General features: G+C 40.5%; 2 protein-coding genes and 1 long non-coding RNA gene across 6 annotated transcripts; 1 reads left to right on the top strand and 2 right to left on the bottom strand.

Annotated features, from left to right (window-relative positions):
* Nucleotides 1-885: 885 nt before the first annotated feature.
* On the bottom strand, nt 886-14,439 carry LOC5516813 (aryl hydrocarbon receptor). 4 transcript variants are annotated; one of them, XM_032386690.2, is made up of 13 exons: nt 14,095-14,439; nt 10,657-10,826; nt 9,257-9,351; nt 8,122-8,211; nt 7,485-7,577; nt 6,985-7,048; nt 5,897-5,982; nt 5,493-5,680; nt 5,008-5,114; nt 4,524-4,662; nt 4,062-4,276; nt 3,429-3,602; nt 886-3,162 (listed from the first exon to the last, which is right to left on the bottom strand). In XM_032386690.2, exons 1-13 carry the CDS (start codon nt 14,130-14,132, stop codon nt 2,261-2,263), a joined length of 2,361 nt encoding a protein of 786 aa, XP_032242581.2. In that variant the 5' UTR covers nt 14,133-14,439; the 3' UTR covers nt 886-2,260. The 4 variants fall into 4 exon arrangements, with proteins under 4 accessions (XP_032242581.2, XP_032242580.2, XP_032242582.2 ...); XM_032386689.2 differs by having other exon boundaries at nt 4,053-4,276; nt 14,095-14,438; XM_032386691.2 differs by lacking the exon at nt 3,429-3,602 and having other exon boundaries at nt 4,053-4,276.
* Nucleotides 14,440-14,530: 91 nt separating this feature from the next.
* On the top strand, nt 14,531-15,497 carry LOC116620828. Its single transcript, XR_004297243.2, has 2 exons — nt 14,531-14,855; nt 14,926-15,497. It is a non-coding gene; the product is annotated as an uncharacterized LOC116620828 (long non-coding RNA).
* Nucleotides 15,498-17,301: 1,804 nt separating this feature from the next.
* Nucleotides 17,302-24,831, bottom strand: LOC5516769 (universal stress protein Slr1101). Its single transcript, XM_048723571.1, has 4 exons — nt 24,687-24,831; nt 22,212-22,301; nt 18,002-18,108; nt 17,302-17,777 (listed from the first exon to the last, which is right to left on the bottom strand). The coding sequence occupies exons 1-4, from the start codon at nt 24,757-24,759 to the stop codon at nt 17,565-17,567; spliced, it is 483 nt and encodes a 160-aa protein (XP_048579528.1). The 5' UTR covers nt 24,760-24,831; the 3' UTR covers nt 17,302-17,564.
* Between the last annotated feature and the right edge of the window lie 28 nt (nt 24,832-24,859).

Below are 24,859 nucleotides of genomic sequence, written 5' to 3'. Positions count from 1 at the left end.
ACGATGTGTGTTGTAATCATCCTACCCCTGGGCTTCGACTATGGACTCTCAGTGTGGGCTGGCCAGCAGCTAAGGCCCAATAAGGGAAAGGGCGACGGATGATGAAGAATGGGTCACATGCGATGGGCCCTGTTCGTGTCTATTACCCTAACATGGTTGCTGTAACACCCTAACCTGAGTGTTATATCAAGTTTATCTTTTATCCTCCCCTGCGTGTATTGTCACCCTATTCTGTGTTGTATCACATTTGCCCTGTGTGTTGTATCAGTCTTACCCTGTGTGTTGTATCAACCGTACCCTTGTGTTGTATCACCCTTACCCTGTGTGTTGTACCGCCCTTACCCTGTGTGTTGTATCACCCTTACCCTGTGTGTTGTATCACCCTTACCCTGTGTGTTGTATCACCCTTACCCTGTGTGTTGTGTCACCCTTACCCTGTGTGTTGTGTCACCCTTACCCTGTGTGTTGTGTCACCCTTACCCTGTGTTGTATCACCCTTACCCTGTGTGTTGTGTCACCCTTACCTTGGGTGTTGTATCACCCTTACCCAGTGTGTTGTATCACCCTTGCCCTGTGTGATGTATTACCCTTACCCTGTGTGTTGTATCACCCTTACCCTGTGTAGTATCACCCTTACCCTGTGTGTTGTATCACCCTTACCTTGTGTGTTGTATCACCCGTACCCTTGTGTTGTGTCACCCGTACCCTTGTGTTGTGTCACCCTTACCCTGTGTGTTGTACCACCCTTTCCCTTTGTGTCGTATCACCCTCATCCTGTGTTGTATCACCCTTACACTGTTTTGTATCACCCTCACCCTGTGTGCTGTCACCCTTACACCTGATAACCGAGTAAAAAGTAACAGTAGGAGTGAGTATAATGCTCAATGAAAGGAGATCAAATCAGTTTATTCTGGTGAATCGTACTTACAATACGGACTCCGGCAATTTCTGAAACATTTTCTTGTAAAGTAGGGATCGGTTGCTTGTCCGAGTAGAAAAAAAAAACGCATTTACACTCGTTTTCAGTCACACGTGCACCTTGTGTTTTTCGTTTCCGAGTCGTGAATGTTTCTTGGTGACGCAAGCCATTTCGCAGTTACGGCAGCCGTTAGACGGCTAACCAATTAGAGCGCCGAAAAGCACACATGCATAAACCAGGCGTCAAGAAAGGCGTCAAGAGGTATACATACGTAAATACGTACTAAATCAAAAACAACGCAATGCTAAGACATAATTCGAATTTTATATTTTAGCTATAATTTTATATTTTAGCTGTGACTGATGCTAAATTGGAAGAATTCAAAAGCCGTGACTGACGTCCACCAAAAAAGAAGACAGTTGTGACTGAAAACGAGTGAGCCTATCTGGATCGTAGCATAGACTTGAAATTGGTTGAAATAGAATATATAACGACAAATTGTTTTTATATGTACATAAAAATGCTTGCCTGTACCATTAAATCTTGTGATTGTAAACTGCTTTTAAACTTAGGAACACTGCATTACTGCATTTATAATATTCCGTGAAGTCTCGTCAATTTCCTAAATGCTTTCTGGGGTCCCTTCTTAAACTAACAGAATTACATTTGGTAATCTTTTGATTGGTCGTCGATTTTTAATGACGGAAGCTAAGAAACGATTTATTTTGAAACTGTCGGGGATTTCTCAGAATATTGAAAACCAGACTAAACCCTAAAACAGATATTAATAAACGCGCTTTTCCCCCTATATCATTACTTAAAAACAATCTTCAGCTTCAATCTTTTTTTTTTAGTTTTGCCAGTTTCTAAAACATTGACCACGTTTCTCGGTATTGAATAGTTTCTTTCTTTGAACAAATATGGTCTATTTACATTTAAAAAAATTTTTTGGCTTGATAATACAGTAGCAGAATCACTACTTAAAGATCGTTTGCTGTCTCAAAGAAATCCCTGAGTGGGTATGGATACACTGTGCCTTGTGACATGATCTTCTCTGCCATCAGTGTATTCTGCCCTGAGTTTCTCAAACTTAATGGCTCACTTGATTTACAATAAGATCGTGTACAGAAATTTCAGGGCCAAGCCAATAAGTCATGATTTAAGACATCTGATGATGACTGCCATATCAGTCATGTTTCTCTTCACCATAACATCCATGAAGCTTACAGCGCGGCCCTCTCTTTTGGCCCTTGAAGCATCAACACAGTGACGTTAAGGCTGGGACGTCCTTTCTAGACAACCCTCTCTTGGCTGTTTGCAGCATGACGCCACTCTGACGCATCACCACTCTCCCATGTTAGAATACGGAGCACTTGTGACAGGGGTGTTGCTGGGCGGGAACCCACGGAACCCCTGAACAGGACTATCGTTATGGTATGGAGGCGACATCATACCCACATTAGGATAGTTTATGTTGGTTAAAGTGTCCTCGAATGGGGGCACGGGTCCAGAGCCTTGATTGGGGGGACCCCAGGTTGAATCTTGTGACTGGGTGATGTGATGTTGTCGGTAGCTGTTATGATACTGTGCATTGTTCCACGAGTTATATGCAGGTTGCTGCATCGGGCTGTTATTGGGTGGTGCAGGTGGCTGGTGAGATGACCATGCTGGTGGCATTGGAGGACCAGGTGGAGACGGTACGGCGCAGCTACGATAGTTTAACCGCTCATTCTTCTGCATGCTGGCAAGGCGAGCTGATTTTGAGAGAATGCCACCATTAACTGGTGGGGGCTTCATCTGCTGGGGTGATGGAGCACCTCGCTGATAAGGTCCCTGGTTAGGCATTCTCATCTGTCCTGCCCCCTGCCAAGAAATATTGATCCTGGCTGCCTCACTACCAGGCCTTTCAAGGGGGGAAGGGTCAGGAGTTGGCAAGCCAGCAGGTGATATAGAGGGACCGTGAGACCCAATAGGGGAAGGGAAGGGCGAAGGATGACCAGCAGAGGATGTTGGCGAGAATGGGTCACATTGGACATGCGGGGGGCTCCGGGCAGGGTATGACATCTGGCTACCACAAGGACTCGTCATTGAACTTGTTGATTCTGTTGGTGTAGACAGACATTCCTGTGCCAGGGCCATTGCATCTTCGAATGTCGGTAAGTCTTCAAACGGAACGTCTTCCATAGCGAGTTGACCCAAACCATTCACAAAATCTGGAAAACTGTTCAAGTCCGTATTGAAATCTGCAAATGACAAGAGCATGTGTTTATTGATAAATATCTCATTTTACCATACGTTTTCATGAGTACATTACGAGATTGAGATACACTCCAACTAATGAGTCAAACAATCATGACAGTGATATGCAAGTAAAGTACTATGGCAAGCTTGAAGCATGTGAAGGCATATTACAGCTTGCTGCTTGCTTGTTTGCTTGCTTGGCAGTGGGAGCGGGGAGGCGAGCGTGCTTCTGCTGCAGTGTAAAAAGCGCACACAAGGCAGTGCTTACCTTGTGACAGCAGCATTAGCTCAGGAGCATCTCGGTTTAGCTCCTCTTGCAAATCTACACCAAGCTCAAGGTCTGCAAGAGTCACAGGTGCAGAAGTACAAGAAGTAGAGCGGAAACCATCCTCATGAAATGGGGAGCCACTAGACTGAGGTGAAAGGGGTTCCTCTTTTGGACCTACCAAAATAAGGAGATTTTCTTTTACTGGGGGCTTTTTTGATGAGCCTAATGCTAACAAGATACTCTTCATTAAACACTAAGGGCAAAGGAAGACAAAGTGTGCAATTTGAAAGGTTTATGAAATATGTTTATATTTCAGGGTTTAATGATTGTAATATGAAGATGTTATTTGGTAGGGAAACTTAATTTAAAGTAATCCTCAAGAAGCAATCATGTGAGGCAAGATTAGTGTAGGTTGCTGTGCTAATCAGCATGTGCTGAGTTGATAATGTGAAATTTCAAGAGTGGCAACAGAATATGGTATTAGAGATGTTTTAGAATATGATGTTTAGCATTGTGATGTCTGAATGATCCACACGAACCCAGCTCTGTGAATAACTGTTCCAGCTTGGCAGCAGCAGCAAGAAGCTTAAGCAGGCATGCAGAGAATACCTCCCTATCTCTCACCTGTCATACCTCCAGATATCATGCTGTGAGGGCCTTCATTGAACGAATGCCCTTTCTTGGTACCCTGGAAGAATTTTGGCAGAGGAGGCTCTGGCATTTTGAAGTCTTGTGGTTGAGAGCCATCCGGGAAGAAACTCGGTACTTTGTTATTACCATTTGATGTTGTAAATGGGAGTGCTGGCAATTGGCCTCTTTGGCGTAGAACTTCTTCGCCCTCTTCATCACTGCAAAAATGATCGATATGCTATATGAAATCAAACATTTTAACAATGGCTTTTGAGAGCTCTTTGACGCTCTATCTATTCTCACTTTCAGCTTTCTGTCAGCCAATTTTTCTGAATGGAAAAAAAAATCCCTACTGAACTTTTGCAGATGAACATTCAATTCATAATAGAAACTCTCAGATCAATTGCCTGCCAAATGAAAGACAACGTTCTTGGGTTACCCCTGAGAACAAGAATATATACAAACCTAAGAGGTCTGTTTGTTGTGATAATGAAGTCTGGTTCACTGCCTTTGAAGACTACTTGAGCTGTTCCTGTCAGCCATTGCCACTTCATGTTCTTGTTCAACATTCGAAACGTCCCCTGGCATTTGGCTGAAGACATTACTACAAAACATAAATTCAAGTCAGTGGGAGTGGCCAACATAATCACTTTGAAAGCCTGATCATCGGCAGATCTAGGGGTGGGCCAACCGTGGGCCAACCAGGGCTACACCCCTACTTGTAAAGAAAATCCATGTAAAAAAAAAAACAACAAAACATCTGGCTCCCAATTTAAAAAAATATATACTTGCTTTCCCTGCTCCTTATGGGAACTCCTGGATTCGCACCTACCATTTGCCTTTACAAAACAACGTATTTTGCTTGTGGGAACATTTATTCTTGGCTGTGTAACAAGGTAATTAGAAAACGTTCTTTTCATGCAAGAAAGGTGCAAGGCCATTTACTCACAGTCCTTGTGGAGCAGCCCTAGAACAGGGATGTCATCGAAGTGAATCATACAGTAGCTGGACTGCAGTGCAATATCACGCTTGTGATAACCAAGAAGTGAACGACCCCTAGATAATATGTATTCATTAGTTTATGAATAGAACATTAATAATAAAAAAATAGGAAAAAATATTTAGATAGAATCTACCAAATGAGGAGGGCACCAAAGGAAGGTTATGACCACAGGTAAATTTGTGGATTTTTTGGGTCTGAAAGGAGGGGGGACAGGGGGTTGGGCAAGACCCCCATAATTTACATTATGCAACATTTTTACTTATTTAAAAAGTATTTGAAATAATTGTAACCAATAAGCCCTCTAGGGACTTTGCAGGTTTTTCAAACAAAGTAAGCTAAGCCCCTTAAACACCATATGCAAAAGATGTTATTCATATCGGTGAAATGGCTTTTTATGGTCACTAATAAGAAAAAGCTTTGCTTATAATTACTTTTGATCAATGTCCATGAAGCTGAGATCCATTCTGTTCTTGGTACAGAACAAAGAGGTCTTCAAGCGTATTTCTAATATTGAGTTGGTCATTGTCTCCATTGGAGTGCAGATAAGGAAGAGGCCATACTCCCTCTTGTCACTTTCAGGGAGTGTCATCTCACGCAAGCGCCCATTACACCTGAATGGCTGCCAAAAAATAAAATAGAATTGTGATACAATGACTTCTGTAACCTATGCATTCATAGCTAACTAAATACAGGGCCTGTTATGTATGCAAGATCTTCTTTGCTATATTAGTTATAACATAACTGTACAACAATGATAAAGGTTTGCCAAAATTCACCCATTGAGAAATAGTAAAATCAGTACAACATCAAGTATTTTTAAACGGAAAATGTATACCTTAAAAAATCCAGCACTGGTGTTCAGAATGCATTTCATTCTGCAAACAAATGTCCTCTCTGCACTCGAGGCTGATTCACTGGACTCTGGAATTAACCAAAATAGAGAAGTTTGAAACAACAAATATGTTGTTGTCATTATAACAATTTAGTAAAAATGCACTCACATACTAGCACAATTCCTACAAGTTGATTGGTTCGCTACTCACTGCAGTGGTGAGTAGTGGAAGCCAGTGTTTGAGCGTAAAATTGGTGTTTTGTTTTTCAGAATTTGCACATAAATTCGAAGAAGAAGTGGATGCATTGATAGATGAATCTACTCCGGAGGAAAAAAAGGCAGCAACAAAGTACAATATGAAGGCAATAGTGCGTTTTTGGGGCTGAAATTTAAGATTTGATTGTTAGAAGATTTACTGTGAAAGCAGAGTCGCTTTGCATCCAGTGAATTTTCACAGCAGCTTGCTCAATCAGAGTTTAAAAGCCTCGCAAATTCAATGCAGTTGAAGGGCAATCTGTGCTTCTTTATCGAAATCTAGCAACGTTTTTATGAATCAACATTGGGGCAATCAATTGTCATACAGGTTTCACAGTTGCTCTGTCAGTATTGTAAACAACAACTTTCACCACGTATTTCTTGACTTTTTCCATTTAACAACTGATGAAACCATAGTAGGATTTCTTAAAAAGAGCCTTATTTTGGCAACGTTAGTATGAATTATGCCAGATCAGTAGTTTTCTCTAAGCACGTACATGCGTGCTATATAATCTGAACATTTGTTACTTGTCAGAACAGTTTTCACATGATGTGCTATGCCTTGAGTCTTGTTGCATGCAAGATTGAAAATATATTTTTTATGCATTTATAAGAAAATAATAAAAAATAATAAAAATTTTAAAAATAAAATTGAAATATTGATGGAAGTATGCAAGTGCATTTTCACTAAAATGATTAGATGCCTAAAGGCTCAATAACTATTGGTTATTTCTACGTATAATTTATTTTGTTTGTTAATTAATAATGTCCCTTTTATAACTAACAATGGATATTTAATTACAGAATATCATATATACAATATTAGGTATATTCACCTGAACAGGAATCTTCTTCCTTCTTTTCGCTCCCATCATTTTCATCATCAAGAATCTTGATTTTCTGAAGAGCAAAATGGCAAAAAGGCATGAAAGGAGAGCAATCAAAATAAAAAATACAACACAATGAAGGGATGGTGTCCAGAGAAATACACAGGGTGTAGTCCCTATGTAACTGTAACTGACCTTTGAATGGAAATCCTATCTAGTAAAAGCCATTACTTGGCCCAAGTCAATGGAACAATAGCGCATTTTTTTTCTAATCAAATACACAATCGACTCAATCGACTTTCCAACTACTGAAAACGCAAAATACCAGAATCAAATTAATCTATTTCTATACTGTTTTTTCTCCTCTCTGCATATGAGCAGGGCAGTGTACACCTCTCAGGTAGCCTCCCCCCCTAATACATATTATGATGTGGTGCCTTGAGGTACCAGAGAAGCGTTAACTGGATAATTATGGCTGTTGAAATAACAAACAAGCAGTACACCTATACCTGTTCTACAGAGTTTGGCTGGAGGTATTTTGTTATCATTTCATGGTCATCAACATGGATGAATCGCAGGAAATCTTGATGGATCACGCTTGCCTAGAACAGAAAAATCCATGCAAAGAGAGTAAGTAATCAGTAAAAAAGTGATCATTTGTTCATCGTAATCCATTAGTCTGACAAAGTCAAATGAAAAGGTACTAAGGTGGGTCAAAAATGAAATATTGTTAGTGGAAACAATCCAAAACAGGATTGAAGGCAAGAGGCCTCCAGGAGAAGACACACAGGAATGTTAGGCTATGCAAAGCAGCAGAAGGGCTCATACACAAGGACCAAAAGGAATGCAGTTAAAAGATAGGTGCTATTGGGACTAGACATGCCGTAGGGCAGAATACCAGACAGAGAGAGAGGAAGAGAGAAAATACAAAAATAATTCAATAAAAGCTCTTTCTCTATTCGGTTTGTAAAATCTAAAAGAAAAAATCTAATTGAAATAGGGATAAAGAGATTTACATTAGTAAAATTAACTTACAGATCAAGATTGAAAAAAATATGTTAATTAATAGGTCAATAATAATTATAAAATGGTCTTTTTTTTCAGCTTGCCACAATTATGTTATATCAATATTTAAGTTATTTTTACCTGAGAGAGACCAAGGTATGTTTGAATTGTCTCCGAAGCATAGAACAACTCAAAGTCTTGAGTGAGAACAATGACAAACCCATCCAATGCCTAGAATTACAGATGACAAACATTGTGTAAATATTGCTTATGGTATGTGGAAATTTGAACAAAATAAATAAATAAACATTCCAAATAAATATGAACTTGAAAGAAAACTCAATGATGAAAGGTCATGGTACCTATTATCGGACTATTAAGATTTACGCTAAAATATATCGCGTACTAAATACAATTGAATCTTAGGTTTTATAGCTAGAAATCACTGACTATTAAACATAATAATTCAACCTAGATATTGAAAACTTGATGGTTAAATTCAGGAGAAAAAAATTGTTAGTAAGAAGTGTTGTGAAGCCCTATTATCGGATGCTCTTACCTATTATCGGACACTATAGCCCTATTATCGGACAGCAGATCTCTTCTCAAAAAAAACAACAGGAAAATCATGCTTCATTTTCATTAAAATACTGTTGACAAAAATTGTTGACATATGTACTTTGCAAAACTCACAATAAATTTGAGTTTGAGACTCTTTCTTCTCCGTAGCAAGCGATTCAAAACACATACATCACGCATGTTACAAACTGCACGGAGAAATATGCAATTGCTCATCAATCGCTCAAATTTAGGTTGAATGGTTCGATGATTGCTTGGCTGACTGATAATAGGGCACCAAGGTTAGGTACAAAACAATTTGAGCTATCCTGAAGTGCCTACAGAAACAGCGGCCAAGTGACTTTCATCACGGTTGGTAAATCTTGTATTTTTTTTACGGCTTCTTTTCGTCCTCGCATATTCAAGTCAAAGAGATGATTTCAATCTCCATTTTGTGGCGCGTGAGAGTAAATTATTTCTAGTTTTGCGAAACAATAAACCCTCATAAATAGCTTTGGAATACATGTTTTCTGAATGTTCTTTCTTCGACTCGATAAGCCATTTTTCGGTGTGTTTTCCTATTGTTTGAGATATTTATGATTTTTTTTTAGTGTCTTATAATAGGGCACTGTCCAATAATAGGCACCACTACTTTATAAACAAAACCTTGCATTTCTAAAATAAAACACACATTATCACAAATAAAGCAGAAACATACCTCAAGAATGAGTTTTGACAGGTTTCCATTCCCCTCAAAGGGCTTGATTCTATTTTTAGCTTCATCTTTCTGCTCTTCATTATCCCATTTTTGTTCTAGGAAGGTTGATATTTTAGAAGACAATAAAAAAGATAATAATATAAGAAGCCATCATTAACACCATTAGTGCCCAGACTCTCTTACGCAACTAGGTAATAGCCGACAGTGCTGAAAAACGTATGTGCATGCTCTGGCAAAAACAAGCACAATCGTAGTGTTGAATCGTTCGAGAAAAGGTACAAAAGGCTGACTTCAGTCGCTGATTTGACTAACTGTACAGCATTAAAACCATACTGTACAAAAAAAGACAGATTTGTGTGATAATGAGGGAGTCATAGTCTTAGGTTTGGTCTAGTTTTCTTAGCAACCGCCAAAATGTGACAGTTCGCCGGTAAAAAGATGCCATTTCAAAACAAAAAGGCTGGTTTAACCACGCTGTACTGGAGCTAGTCTTGCGTTCTTCAGCACTGGCGTAATAGCCCCCAGTCTCTTTCAAGTAACCAGTTCAAAGTTCCCAGTCTCTCTCGTTCAAGGCACATGTTCTGAGCCAACAAGATGAAGGCTTCTTTCAAATAAGTAGCACAAGATAAAAAGGCAAGTGAAAATTTTTTTCCTTTACCACTTCAAAGTTTTATTATAACCAAGAGAGGATGCATGAGAACTTTGAGCAGTCCACCGCCAAAAATCATGTACCAAAATCATTTTTATAGTCTAAAATAGATTTAGGGTATAGTTTGGCGATAAGTTAAAATTTGGTCAATATTCTTTGCAAATTTGTGAAATTATACTGCTGATGGCAATAATGAACTGGGAATGCTATAGAGTTGAAATTGACATTGAAAATCATTGTTTTGCTTTAACAGCTTAAAAGAATTTTAATGGAAACACTAAACATGACTACTGACATCTATAGCTCTATAAAGACACCAAAACCAAAGCAGCGGGCTTTTTAACTTTTCTGGTACAAGATTTTGTATGCCTTTTGATGAAAATTGCTCAATATTCTGTTGAACTTGTCTTCACAATTACACTTTGGGTAAAAAAATTGGATCAAATGCAGAGTAACCCCCAGCATATAAGAATGTCATTTGGTCCATTTGTTTACTCATCCACTGCTACTTGTCAACTTGTTTAAGCATCACCCAGTCAATTACGTACATGTGTCAACTTTTGACATCTGCCCACTTGTCAATGTGTCAACCAGTCAATAACGTTGCCTCATTTTTTTAGAAATTGGTGTGAAGTTCTTTTGTCAACTAATTGTGGCAGTGTGTTCTGAAATTGCTCCTTAATTTTCTTTGTAAAATTCCAATCCCATATTATCTACTTCCACAAGAAAATATACTGTAAAGTGCCCTCACCTTTGAAGAAATTTTTTGCCCGCAAATAACTAGCAGACAATCGTAGGATAGAAAGCTTGTCCAGCTTTTGAATAACATCATGGGGAAATGGCAACAGTTTTGCAAGATTATCCAGCTCAATGTTGAAGCGGTCTCTGTGACGCTTTGAGGGGTTGAGGGACCCCTTGAGACTAAACAAGTAAAGAGTAATGTTAGAAACATAAAAAATCGGCAAAAAATCTGTTATTTTTCTAGTTGTTTGAGCAATCACATCACATGCTTGAGATTAAATATGGTCATTACCAACATGCCATTCTGATTGGTGTACTAAATGATCTACTTATTAATTACCCATTTTGACAGGTCAAAATTAACAATTTTTCTAGTTGTTCTCTGGTGTGAAGGGTGCAGTCGTTTCTGTTTGTTTGATAATTTTGTTTTGAATTTGCCACCCAAAAAGGTCACTTGATCTCCTAGAGCAAGACCCCCATTCTGCTAACAGTGGAGGACCTAGGAGAAGTGTTTAGATGTAACCCCCCTATTGCCATTAGGTTTAACTCCACCTCAGCAAAAAGCTAGATCCGTCCCTTGCTAACTTATCCAAGTTCAAACGGACTTTTTATGATGTTTTTTTCTAACATGGCAAAACAATCAAGACAGTTATGTCCAAGGTATTTTATCAATCACAACTGCAGTTCGAAATTGCAATTGCAGTAAATAAGCAGCCATTTATGCTGCATTAGTGATAATATAAGCAGGAGTTGTAGATCGTTTCCTGGTAGGGGCATTTCTAAACATGACATGCAATTTAACGTTGTCCGAGGCAGCAAAGTGACTTCCTATTGAGGGTCAAATCGTTAACAAAGTAGTTCTAACAACAATAAAGTATTGTCAACGTTTTAATTTTATCCTTTGGTGGAAGACATACTTACAAAACATTATTGAAAACCACTTTTCTATAAAAAGCATTAAAGTGGGATCATGATTTAATATTGGCATTGCACTCTAAGAATAAACAAGACGCTATTTAATTCTAAACATTATAAGCACACCTGAAGAGGCGAATGTACACTTAACGTATACAGAAAACGTCTTTTTTTTTTAATCACGTCACATTGGATTATTTTACTGGCTTTTTTCAAAATGATCGATAGTCACTCATTCCCTGGCCGGAGAAATCTGCAGATTCTAATCCACACTAAACTGGACTTATGTAAACTGGGCTGATGTAAATATGATATTACTACAGGAAATTCGGGGTTTCTGGTAAATGATCAGTATACTCCTTCCATTATATTACCAAGATTTGTTTCCGCTTCGAGAGCTATTCACTGCTGCTATCACAACTAATTTACTAAATATATTTACTTACCCCAAAAAACGTTCGACAGTAATTGGCTACCGAATGTTGAAGATAATAAATCGCTTCAGGGCGCTGAACAAAATTAGATGCGAAAAACTCCCTCGCCCTAAAAATACGATAACTTTTTTCGGTTTTAACAAGAAGTTCAAGTATTCCAACCATTTAGGCAAAGACAAAGCTCAAATATTTGACTTGTACTCGGAAAATCGACGTGAAGTTTATCTTTCTAATTGTTTAGATCTCTCGCAATAAAATCTTCTAACGGTTATTCCGCGCCTTCACAAAAAGAAAGCTTTCGAGCACCCCACGAAAAAGAGCGCTAAAACACAATTTTATATTCTGTATTGCTAGCATGAGATCAGTAATGACAGCCATGTACAATAGAATGTTTACTGCTAGCAGGGCACGGTGAATTTATTCCGTACGGGAATTCCAGCTAATGTTTACAGAAAAAAAAACCTCGCTTTTCTGCTCGAAAAACTTGGGGCCCCTAAAATCTTCTTTTTAGAAGTTTTCAAGGAAAACTAATAGATAAAGTGGATTAAAAACATTCTACCATGCTAAATACATGCGCAAACGCCGTGAAATGAAGTAAATCGCTTTGACAAGGGCAACGCGTATGCAAATTTGCTAGGCATTTCAAGCATGTGACGCACTTCACTTGTACGAGGAATTATAGTCGATTCTTACTTTTTTATTGCCTCGATAACTACTTCCAGGGATATTCTTTAATGGGTTGATGTGATTTATCAAATTCACTTTTTGTTGATGAGTAATGCAAATTTCCGCTACGCATGGTGATGCAAATCAGATTTTTACAGGCTATTTTTCACTATCGTTTAGAATCGATCCAAAAATGAAAACTCTCAATGAAGCCAAATTATTTGTCAGGAGTTGACCAGATTACCTCAAAGGAACTAAATTGATGATTCCAAATCAAGTGATGTGATTTTCACGGCCATAAAGTGTCTCTCTCGAGGAGATCTCGTTTCCGTGAATAGAGAGAGCACAGCGAGTAGCATCGTATGGTTTCAATACAAAGACCGACAAACATGGCGTTCAATCCGGTACAACAAAAGCAACTAGGCATTTCCATCATAGCCCCGCAAAACTTTCCTTTAGTGTCAATAATCATTTTTGGCCTTTAAAAAATCCAGTCCGAATCTAAATCATTAAAGCGAAAAAAGCAAATTTCAACATTTTTTTTAGTCATACGTAAGCGATTTGAACGTATAGGTTACGGAAACTGTGGTAGCACAGGGTAAGGTCAATAGCGCATAATAACAAAAACCTGAAAATCTAACAAAACCACTATTAGATTCCAAGTACAACACACTTACTACCATAACAAAAAGTATTTGCAACGGCTGGGAAATTTTCGGGAAGAACACCAAGTACTGTCAAAGGTCATTCAAGATCTGCCACACAACACTTGGACGCAATAAGTTAGTGTAATGGGTAATTCGGGCTTTGAATAAAAAAAGCAAGAAGCACAAGTATCATTTCCTTAGTTCGGTCGGCTCGACAAATAAATTGACTAAATCTGTGTCGGAAGCGTCAGAGTCTTGGGGTAATGCTAGTAAAAGTTATACGATTTTGCACATTCCTTCTCATAAACAGCACATCTCTTGTGGAACGAATTGTTTACGAATGTACAATCGAAAGTGGATGACATAGGTATTTAGAATGAGTAGTAAAAACGATAATAGAACAGAGCAGCCCTACATTTTACGGGAAAAAAAACTTTCGTCCGCAGTGTCACAAAGAATAGGATAAACGGAACTGTTTACGGAGAGCCATTTGGGCAATAGTTGTACTGTCGTCTATAACCGCCTCATCGAGAACTTATTTCGGACGAGACTTACTCAAAATCGTCTATATACAGCAAATTCGACGATTCTTTACATGTAACACGTCTACTAAGCCAAAAATAGAGAATGTATGCGGATAATATTTAAGGGCGAGCGCGAACGAGGGATCGTTGCGGGAAGATCTCTACGTTACTTTCCCTCGCTTACCACCACCCGATCGCTTTGTTAGGATCTCATACAAGCAACCTCCGCAGTTACAAAGTTGATTTCATCGCTTCAACCTACCTGGAGCTGCGCTTCTTCCTTTTGCCTGTGTTACTCATGGTCGTGAAGCTAGTTGTATCACGTAATTATAGATAGTCCTAGACCATCGCACGAAAGTCCTTGTAGAACGGTATATAAACAGCAAAATACGTCGATCGCTGTTCGTGCAAACTGAAAATCCAACCACAGATACCTCAAATAGGAAAAAAGACAATCGAGCTGGCTATTATCTTTAAGTTTTGTGATCTCCTAGTAGCTTTACATTCGAATTCTCGAACGTGCGTCAGCCATGTTTTCTCGCCGAATTTCACACGTACGGTTCGCAGTTCACGTACCCAGAATCGTACCGAATACAGCGGCGCCGCACAATAGCCGAAAGATGATTGGCTAGCGCACACTCATATTTCATACGTCACATACTGTTTGCATATTGAAATAGCCCCGAACCAGGGGCTGATTGGTCAATGTGTGGGTTCGGCAGCCATGGCTGGTAATGTGGTTAGCGGAAACACGTTATTAATTTGGTCAGAAAGAGGTGTGTCGAATTTATTCGCCTGGTGCAGCAAAGGTTGATCCCGTTGAAAGGTGTTTGCTGACTCATGAGAATTTTACACCCTTACACGGCATTTTGAGGTGAGGGCAAACTTGTCCCACCGCCTATCAGGGCTGTTAGACATGAATGTTTGCTACCTCATTGCACTAAAAGAAAAGTGCTAGATATGCATCTTTTACATGTCAGAACAATATGCATTTTAGCAGTTTGGAGACACCAGGAAATCAAGGTCAGGGTTTATGTGTCTTTGTTTACACCCGAAGTGAGTATTTCCACACGTGGTCTTTTTATCTTTGCAGAGCGTCGAGACACCTTTTTCGTGAGCGCTATTGTTAGAACGCACCAAACTGACAGCCCAAGGCCTGGCCATTGTCTGTACATTAGCATATTACGTTGCGCGCCATTGCACATGGCAGCATATCACGGCGATGGAGTCACTGAGACCACAGACTGTACCTTGGCACAGTTTTATTTAGGATCTAATATATAGCACCGGAAGAAAAAAAGATAATAAACCATATTAAAATTACTTGACACAGTATGGGGGGATCCCTAAGCGATTTTCAATTTGACGCTTGAAATACACACAAGGAATGAACTAATGAAATGGCTGCGACTTCAGCTAGGCAATTACAATGTACTCATTTATTACACGTTGTAAGAGACACTTGTAAGACTCTGGTGCGAGGAGGAATGTGTGCGTTACATTTGGTTTATGCATTAATTGTCAGGTTTGAAGCAGTTGATGGGTATGATATTCTAGCCAGCAAAAAATATATATGTATTTAAACTTGGGCTATATTGATAAATTCCGCCACATGACACAATGAAGAGCACAACCGAACAAAAAGATGACACACCGTGAATTTTAGTTGTTGGATTTATATTAATTTAGAAGTTGAAACATGATTACTTATAAAATGCTCGAAGGCCTTCACATTTTAAAAAATGTGTAGTAGGGTATGCTCGAAAGATTCGTTAGTCTATATCGGGATATCGTTATCATCCTTCGCAATAAGCCGACGTTTAGATAGCTTGGCGGGAAATTAAGAGGTCAGACAGATAATCGGATGTTATTCAAAGATCCGTCATTCGCTTTTTTGTTTTTAACGTAACTCGATGCTATTTTTCCTCTATAATTATTTGGCAGTCAATGTAAAATCTGCTTGCAAAGAAAAAACTGTTTTGACTTTACAATATATTTTGCTAGATCGCTTTTACAATCTGAGTAATTTTGTATAAAACAATTATACTGTTATCAAAACCCTCTAAAAGCCCGTCTTTTATTCAACCATGAAACACAAAATGCCTTGCCACGAACGCCGGTCTAGAAGATTAAGATAAGGGTTTTCTTGAAATGGAGAATTGACCATGGTGCTGACAATTCCAGGAAAAGTGTCGATTAAATCACCTGGTACTAGGCTCGAAGTTGCTCTCACATTCGACTAAGTTGAGAATCGCACCAGGGTAACGAAGCAAGCCTAGAGAATGAGGTAGAAAGACGGACGTTGAGAAGGCCCAGGGGGCTCTCTGATACCCGCCCAGAGCTCCGTCTCTAGGACTGCTATCACACACCAAACATGAGAGCTGGTGCATTCTATTGGATGTCGGAAATATAGGTACCCTGGGTACCAGAGGCTCCGAGCTTCGCGGCGAGAACGATTTGGGCGAAGCGAAAGATCAAATCGTTCTCGCCGAGAAGCTCGGAGCCTCTCTGGTACCCAGGGTAAAACACATGCTACTAGTTACTTATTTTCATGCTTACAAGGAATAAAATTATATACCTATAAACAGCAAATGGTCGCCAATGGGCGCCATTTGCATCATACAACGTTTATTGAAAAAGCTGTATACTAATTTGTAGAACTTATTCGTGATCTAAGTTGATGTAATGCTCGGACAAAACTTAGCGCTGCTCTCAAATCCCAACCGAAATAAAGTCTATTCAGGTACGTGATGAAATGCAATTCCGACAATGTATTTGTGTTAATCGGAAGTTTCAATACAACAGGTATTGCGAGTGTAAGGTAAACGAAATGCAGAAATTACCGCCACCTGTACAAGCCTGTAAAGCCAAGCAGACTGGAACTCTAACCATTTTACCAACCGATGATTATGCTACCACGTTACTCTAAGCCAGTTTTTGTTTGGACAGCTGTGCGTTGGGGTGAAAAGGCCAACGCGTGGTACAAGCATGCTACGGGGTGCAAGGCTAGCAGCCAATGTTTACATTACGGGATAAGATGTGTTTTCCAAACAATCACACTTTTAAATCATCTTATTTTCCAGTTTCCTGAATGTTAAAAGAAGACTGTCTTTTGGTAGTATTTTTGCAGGGGAGGGGTGGGGGCGGAAGGTGGCTGTGGATACAAGACCCGTGAGATAAATAATTCATTATGTTGACAATTGACGATTTTCTTTATCGATAGACCTACCTTCTCTATGAACCGTGTGAAACAAGAGGCTTTGAATAGCCCTAGAATTTAGACCCGCAATAGAGAACGGTCAGGGATTTGCGGGACATACTTTATGTATGTTTATCAGGAAGGGATGGCGTTTCTCCTGTGAAATCCTTTATATAGCTGGGCCCGCTCTGTCACCTAGCAAACAAGTGCAATGCGCCCGCATTGTAATAATAATCCAGCATAAAATTATATGTAAAAAAAAATCCGGCAGCAAATAACCTGTCCACTTTATTAGAGAGCAACATTTTAAACAACACAAGCGTGCTTCGGAAACTCCGAACACTATTCCTTATAATCCACTAACATGTCATTCCTTATAATCCACTATCATGCCATACCTTGGTCAGGCTTCTCTTTCCAACGAGTGTGGATGCCACTAGAAATTTTAGATTTATAAAATTAAGCTCTTACAGTGCATTACCAAGTCCTCCCTTTCCCTCCTAATGACTAGTATTAATTGTACCTAGATTACATCACTTTTCTTGCCGTTTTTTGGTAGGTGGTATCACTGTAACTGGTACAGAACTATGGTGCACACAGTAGTCACTAACACTACCTAGTAGGGTGCGGCGGATGGTACCACACCCTCTTGATCCCATCACTACATGCTTGGCACTGAGGTCTTTGGCCAGTTGGCAGATAGTCTCGCCTGGTTGACCACTACCTTTGAAAAGCCGGCAGGTCATCTGTAAAAGAAAAAAAAATTCCAGAGTTCAGAATCTGTGTCTGCCTGCCTGTCTGTCTGTCCATCTATCTGTCTGTATGACTGTCAGTCTCTCTGCCCATGTGTCTGCCCTACGTCTGTCTAACATCCTACAACTGACTTCAGTAGGATGTTGTAGTAACATAACAGATACCTGCTGTAATACTCAAGGTACATATTTTTCACTCTGAGCAACAACTGTTTTACCCCTTGTTCTTTGCATTTTTTGTTGTACTCCTCAATAAGCTTCTTGGCATTCACAATGCATTCATCCACAGCTTTATTCCACTCGTCTGGTAAAACTGTTCCTCCATCTAAACAAGAGAAAGGGGTCTCATAATACATACAAACATGGCCTCATCCCAAGGCGTATTGTGGCCTCTGTTGTCAAGGGGGTCTCATAATACATACAGCGTACAAAAATTACCCCATACATACAGCGCACAAACATTACCCCATCCCAAGACGTATCCTGCCCTCTGTTGTTAAAGGGGTCTCATAATACATACAGCACACAAACCTTTCCCCATCCCAAGGCGTATCCTGCCTTATAGTGGCTACTTACATGCATAGGGAGAGGATAGTACGGTAGATTACTTACAGGGATGGGGAGAGGATGGTACAGTAGGTTACTTACAGGGATAGGGAGAGGATGGTACGGCAGGTTACTTACAGGGATGGGGAGAGGATGGTACAGTAGGCTACTTACAGGGATAGGGTGAGGATGGTACAGTAGATTACTTACACGGATAGGGAGAGGATGGTACAGTAGATTACTTACAGGGATAGGGAGAGGATGGTACAGTAGATTACTTACAGGGATAGGGAGATGATGGTACAGTAGGTTACTTACAGGGATAGGGAGATGATGGTACAGTAGGTTACTTACAGGGATAGGGAGATGATGGTACAGTAGGTTACTTACAGGGATAGGGAGATGATGGTACAGTAGGTTACTTACAGGGGTAGGGAGAGGATGGTACAGTAGTTTACTTACATGCATAGGGAGAGGATGGTACAGTAGGTTACTAACAGGGATAGGGAGAGGATAGTACAGTAGGTTACTTACAGGGATAGGGTGAGGATAGTACAGTAGGTTACTTACAGGGATAGGGTGAGGATAGTACAGTAGGTTACTTACAGGGATAGGGAGAGGATGGTACGGTAGGTTACTTACAGGGATAGGGAGATGATGGTACAGTATGTTACTAACAGGGATAGGGAGAGGATGGTACAGTAGGTTACTTACAGGGATAGGGAGAGGATGGTACAGTAGATTACTTACAGGGATAGGGAGAGGATGGTACAGTAGGTTACTTACATGCGTAGGGTGAGAAAGGTACAGTAGGTTACTTACAGGGATAGAGAGAGGATGGTACAGTAGGTTATTTACATGCATAGGGAGAGGATGGTACGATAGGTTACTCACGGGGATAGGGAGAGGATGGTATAGTAGGCTACTTACATGCAAAGGGTGAGAAAGGTACAGTAGGTTACTTACAGGGATAGAGAGAGGATGGTACAGTAGGTTATTTACATGCATAGGGAGAGGGTGGTACAGTAGGTTACTTACAGAGATAGGGAGAGGATGGTACAGTAGGTTACTTACAGGGATAGGGAGAGGATGGTACAGTAGGCTACTTACATGCATAGGGAGAGGATGGTACAGTAGGTTACTTACAGGGATAGGGAGAGGATGGTACAGAAGGTTACTTACAGGGATAGGGAGAGGGTGGTACAGTAGATTACTTACATGCATAGGGAGAGGATGGTATAGTAGGTTACTTACAGGGATAGGGAGAAGATGGTACAGTAGGTTACTTACAGGGATAGGGAGAGGATGGTACAGTAGGCTACTTACAGGGATTGGGAGAGGATGGTACAGTAGGTTTCTTACAGGGATAGGGAGAGGATGGTACAGTAGGTTACTTACAGGGATAGGGAGAGGATGGTACAGTAGATTACTTACAGGGATAGTGAGAGGATGGTACAGTAGGTTACTTACAGGGATAGGGGGATGATGGTACAGTACGTTACTTACAGGGATAGGGAGAGGGTGGTACGGTAGGTTACTTACAGGGATAGGGAGAGGATGGTACAGTAGGTTACTAACAGGGATAAGTAGAGGATGGTACGGTAGGTTACTTACAGGGATAGGGAGATGATGGTACAGTAGGTTACTTACAGGGATAGGGAGAGGGTGGTACAGTAGGTTACTTACATGCATAGGGAGAGGATGGTACAGTAGGTTACTTACAGGGATAGTGAGAGGATGGTACAGTAGATTACTTACAGGGATAGGGAGAGGATGGTACAGTAGGCTACTTACAGGGATAGGGAGAGGATGGTACAGTAGGTTACTTACAGGGATAGGGAGAGGATGGTACAGTAGGTTACTTACATGCGTAGGGTGAGAAAGGTACAGTAGGTTACTTACAGGGATAGAGAGAGGATGGTACAGTAGGTTATTTACATGCATAGGGAGAGGATGGTACGATAGGTTACTCACGGGGATAGGGAGAGGATGGTATAGTAGGCTACTTACATGCATAGGGTGAGAAAGGTACAGTAGGTTACTTACAGGGATAGAGAGAGGATGGTACAGTAGGTTATTTACATGCATAGGGAGAGGGTGGTACAGTAGGTTACTTACAGAGATAGGGAGAGGATGGTACAGTAGGTTACTTACAGGGATAGGGAGAGTATGGTACAGTAGGCTACTTACATGCATAGGGAGAGGATGGTACAGTAGGTTACTTACAGGGATAGGGAGAGGATGGTACAGAAGGTTACTTACAGGGATAGGGAGAGGGTGGTACAGTAGATTACTTACATGCATAGGGAGAGGATGGTACAGTAGGTTACTTACAGGGATAGGGAGAGGATGGTACAGTAGGTTACTTACAGGGATAGGGAGAGGATGGTACAGTAGGCTACTTACAGGGATTGGGAGAGGATGGTACAGTAGGTTTCTTACAGGGATAGGGAGAGGATGGTACAGTAGGTTACTTACAGGGATAGGGAGAGGATGGTACAGTAGATTACTTACAGGGATAGTGAGAGGATGGTACAGTAGGTTACTTACAGGGATAGGGGGATGATGGTACAGTACGTTACTTACAGGGATAGGGAGAGGGTGGTACGGTAGGTTACTTACAGGGATAGGGAGAGGATGGTACAGTAGGTTACTAACAGGGATAGGGAGAGGATGGTACGGTAGGTTACTTACAGGGATAGGGAGATGATGGTACAGTAGGTTACTTACAGGGATAGGGAGAGGGTGGTACAGTAGGTTACTTACATGCATAGGGAGAGGATGGTACAGTAGGTTACTTACAGGGATAGTGAGAGGATGGTACAGTAGATTACTTACAGGGATAGGGAGAGGATGGTACAGTAGGTTACTTACAGGGATAGGGAGAGGATGGTACAGTAGGTTACTAACAGGGATAGGGAGAGGATGGTACAGTAGGTTACTTACAGGGATAGGATGAGGATAGTACAGTAGGTTACTTACAGGGATAGGGAGAGGATGGTACGGTAGGTTACTTACAGGGATAGGGAGAGGATGGTACGGTAGGTTACTTACAGGGATATGGAGATGATGGTACAGTAGGTTACTTACAGGGATAGGGAGAGGATGGTACGATAGGTTACTCACAGGGATAGGGTGAGGATAGTACAGTAGGTTACTAACAGGGATAGGGAGAGGATAGTACAGTAGGTTACTTACAGGGATAGGGAGAGGGTGGTACAGTAGGTTACTTACAGGGATAGGGAGAGGATGGTACAGTAGGTTACTTACAGGGATAGGGAGAGGATGGTACAGTAGGTTACTTACAGGGATAGGGAGAGGATGGTACAGTAGGTTACTTAGATGCATAGGGAGAGGATGGTACAGTAGGTTACTTACAGGGATAGGGAGAGGATGGTACAGTAGGTTACTTACAGGGATAGAGAGATGATGGTACAGTAGGCTACTTACAGGGATAGGGAGAGGATGGTACAGTAGGTTATTTACAGGCATAGGGAGAGGATGGTACAGCAGGCTACTTACAGGGATAGGGAGAGGATGGTACAGTAGGTTACTAACAGGGATAGGAAGAGGATGGTACAGTAGGTTATTTACAGGGATAGGGAGAGGATGGTACAGTAGGTTACTTACAGGGATAGGGAGATGATGGTACAGTAGGTTACTTACAGGGATAGTGAGAGGATGGTACAGTAGATTACTTACAGGGATAGGGAGAGGATGGTACAGCAGGCTACTTACAGGGATAGGGAGAGGATGGTACAGTAGGTTACTAACAGGGATAGGAAGAGGATGGTACAGTAGGTTATTTACAGGGATAGGGAGAGGATGGTACGGTAGGTTACTTACAGGGATAGGGATAGGATGGTACAGTAGGTTACTTACACGCATAAGGAGAGGATGGTATGGTAGGCTGCTCCTGAGTATGTATGATCAATACTTCATCCCCTGGTTCATGCACATGCTGACGATACCCTGAATAACAATCAAAGTGAAAATGCTGTTAACAAATTGTGTAAGTTAATGCTTCATTTTCAATGAATGGTTTCATTCCTGATTGTAATAAAAATATAATGTAGAGCTTTCATAGTTGAAATGTTAGACTATGGCTGTAGAAGGGGGTAGGGGGTAGGGCATAGTCAGGGGACACATCCCCCCCCCAATAATTTTTAAAATTATAACAAAAGGACCAGTAGGGCCATATCTGTGCCCCCATCCCCCCTCACCCCTCATTATTATCTTAATGTTTTTGTATTGTGCCCCACCCACTAAATATTTTGAGTCCTTTTACTGTACAGCTCTATAGCAGGCTGATAAAACAACACAGGATCTATTGTGGGCCTCTGTGGAAACAGAGTAGCAGCACTGACAAGAAAAATGGCAATGTAAGGCCTGTTGTTTCTAGGTAACTCTACCTTGAAAATACAAACTACAACATAAATTAGTATGGCAGTTGAAAGCTTTTTTTGCATATGAAGCTTTTTCGGTAAATGCCAATCTGATAGGCTTAAATGCTCCTGTATGCTAGTTGAGGTGTCAATCATTTTCAGCAGTATGTGTGTGTTAACCCATTGACTCCTGGCTTTTTTTTTAGCTGAATTTACAAAAAAACAGACTGAAAACAGATACCTCCCCCCCTATTCTGAGTTTTATACAGCCCGTAAGTCAAACACAGCTGCACCTAGTCAGCGGTATCCAAGCTTTCCAATAGTGCTTTGCGGTCCCCACTTTTAATCCCTCGTCATTGTGCTGAAGCGAGCACAAGTTGATGGTTGCTTGTATTTTTCATCAAAAATACAGCTATGAGCATATTAGGAGAGTGTCTCAGGACATCATGAAGTCTTTTGGGGCATAATTGAGTGCTTTGCTTATGGATATTTGCAATCAAAGGTGGATTCATGATGATTTTTTCTTGTTTGGCTTTGCCTGGATGAGAAAATAATTTTCTAATGAATCACCACAGCTCTCCTAATTGCTGTCTTTTCTGAAACCAAATTGATTCCAAAATTGTTTACACTGCTATTCTGGGTCTGTATGACCTGGAATTGATTTGTTTGGCTTCGGGGTGAAAAGACTTATAAAAAACCGTCTGACTTTGGGGAGAGGAGTGTTGACTGGCCCTCCCCTCCTGAATTTTCCCCTGGATCTCCCAGAATGCTTTGCAATTTGTAAAGACATCTTCGTGGTTGTACAATCCTTCAAGGAGTGGACATTGTGTTTTGAGGCCATGGAAATGTACCTGGAGGATCAGAATAAAGGTATCTATTTGTGTCTTGAGCTGTGTTTGCTGATCTCTCTCCCTTGTGTGGTATTTTGAGCGTTTTATTGAGAGGGGTGATTCTGCTTTTTTCTCCTTGTTTGATTTGAGATTTGTCAAAGAACCTGTGCTATTATTTGGCTTAAGAGTAGATGCCAACACCTTGGTTGGATGCATATCTGCAAGACCATTTATCCCTTAGACTGATGCCTGAGTATTATCATCTTGTTGTGTTTATTTTGCTTATATGAATTTTTTGGGTTGTGGGTACTTTCCAAAGCCGGTACAGGCCGGTTGAGGGGTCAATGTGTTAAAATTACAGAATGTTACATGTTTTGGCGATAGTGCCAGTGTCGGGAAATATTTATGCAAATTTTTATGTTTCTCAAAAGCAGAGTATCTTTTCAATTATATTTCTATCCTAGGCCAGGGACATCGATGACTTGTTATAGAGTCAGTGTGAGTCTGTCACTATGAGGAGTCTCATTTGAAATACTAAGGTTGAAAGCGTGTGCAAAATCTCCCTGTGAATGCTAAGGGGCAAGGTGAAGAAACACAGGATTGACAACACTTTTTTATAAAAACGTCTAATTTTCAGTTGAGCCTGGGCCGTTTATATTATTAACCCAATTTGATTCTGCATTTTAGAACACATCACACGAACAAAACAATAATTTTGCTACAATCTGAGCTGTTCTTAGTAATTTTTTTTCTTAGAATTTGGTGAAATCTCAGGCTGAAGGTGTACTCCCTTAACTGAGAGGAAATTATTTAAGCGAGATCCTGATTCAATTTCAGAACAAGATGCAGACTGTTTATAAGTTGTTATTTTAAGATGTGTTTGAATGAAAGCAAACCACTATTTGTCGCTTTTGCTAACGAACTGCAATGAATTGCCATGAAAGGTTAGCAGTGCTTCGGAAAAAAAATTACGTGCCGTATTGTTAAGGAAATGCAAAATGTGCTAAGGGACATGATTTTTACTCTCGATTGTCGAAAACGTAGAAGAGCAAGTCACTCGAGTCACGAACGATAGTAAGTATATAGTTGTGAATATAAACGTGATTTTAGCCTTAATATGTCATGATTTATGTACCACTTACAGTTAAAGGCTCTCTCGCTATGTTGGCTCCCATCTACTGGAATAACAACCCGTCTTTTTTCTCCTGCAGACATTGTTTTTGTGCCCTTTTTGATAAATATGGCGACAACTATGAATCTCTACCCAGAATGCAATAAAACCACAGGAGGACCATACAGAAAACAAGGAGTGCAC

This window comes from Nematostella vectensis, chromosome 2, assembly GCF_932526225.1.
Source record: "Nematostella vectensis chromosome 2, jaNemVect1.1, whole genome shotgun sequence".
NCBI classification, from domain to species: domain Eukaryota; kingdom Metazoa; phylum Cnidaria; class Anthozoa; order Actiniaria; family Edwardsiidae; genus Nematostella; species Nematostella vectensis.
This window is presented reverse-complemented; position numbering and strand designations above follow the sequence as displayed.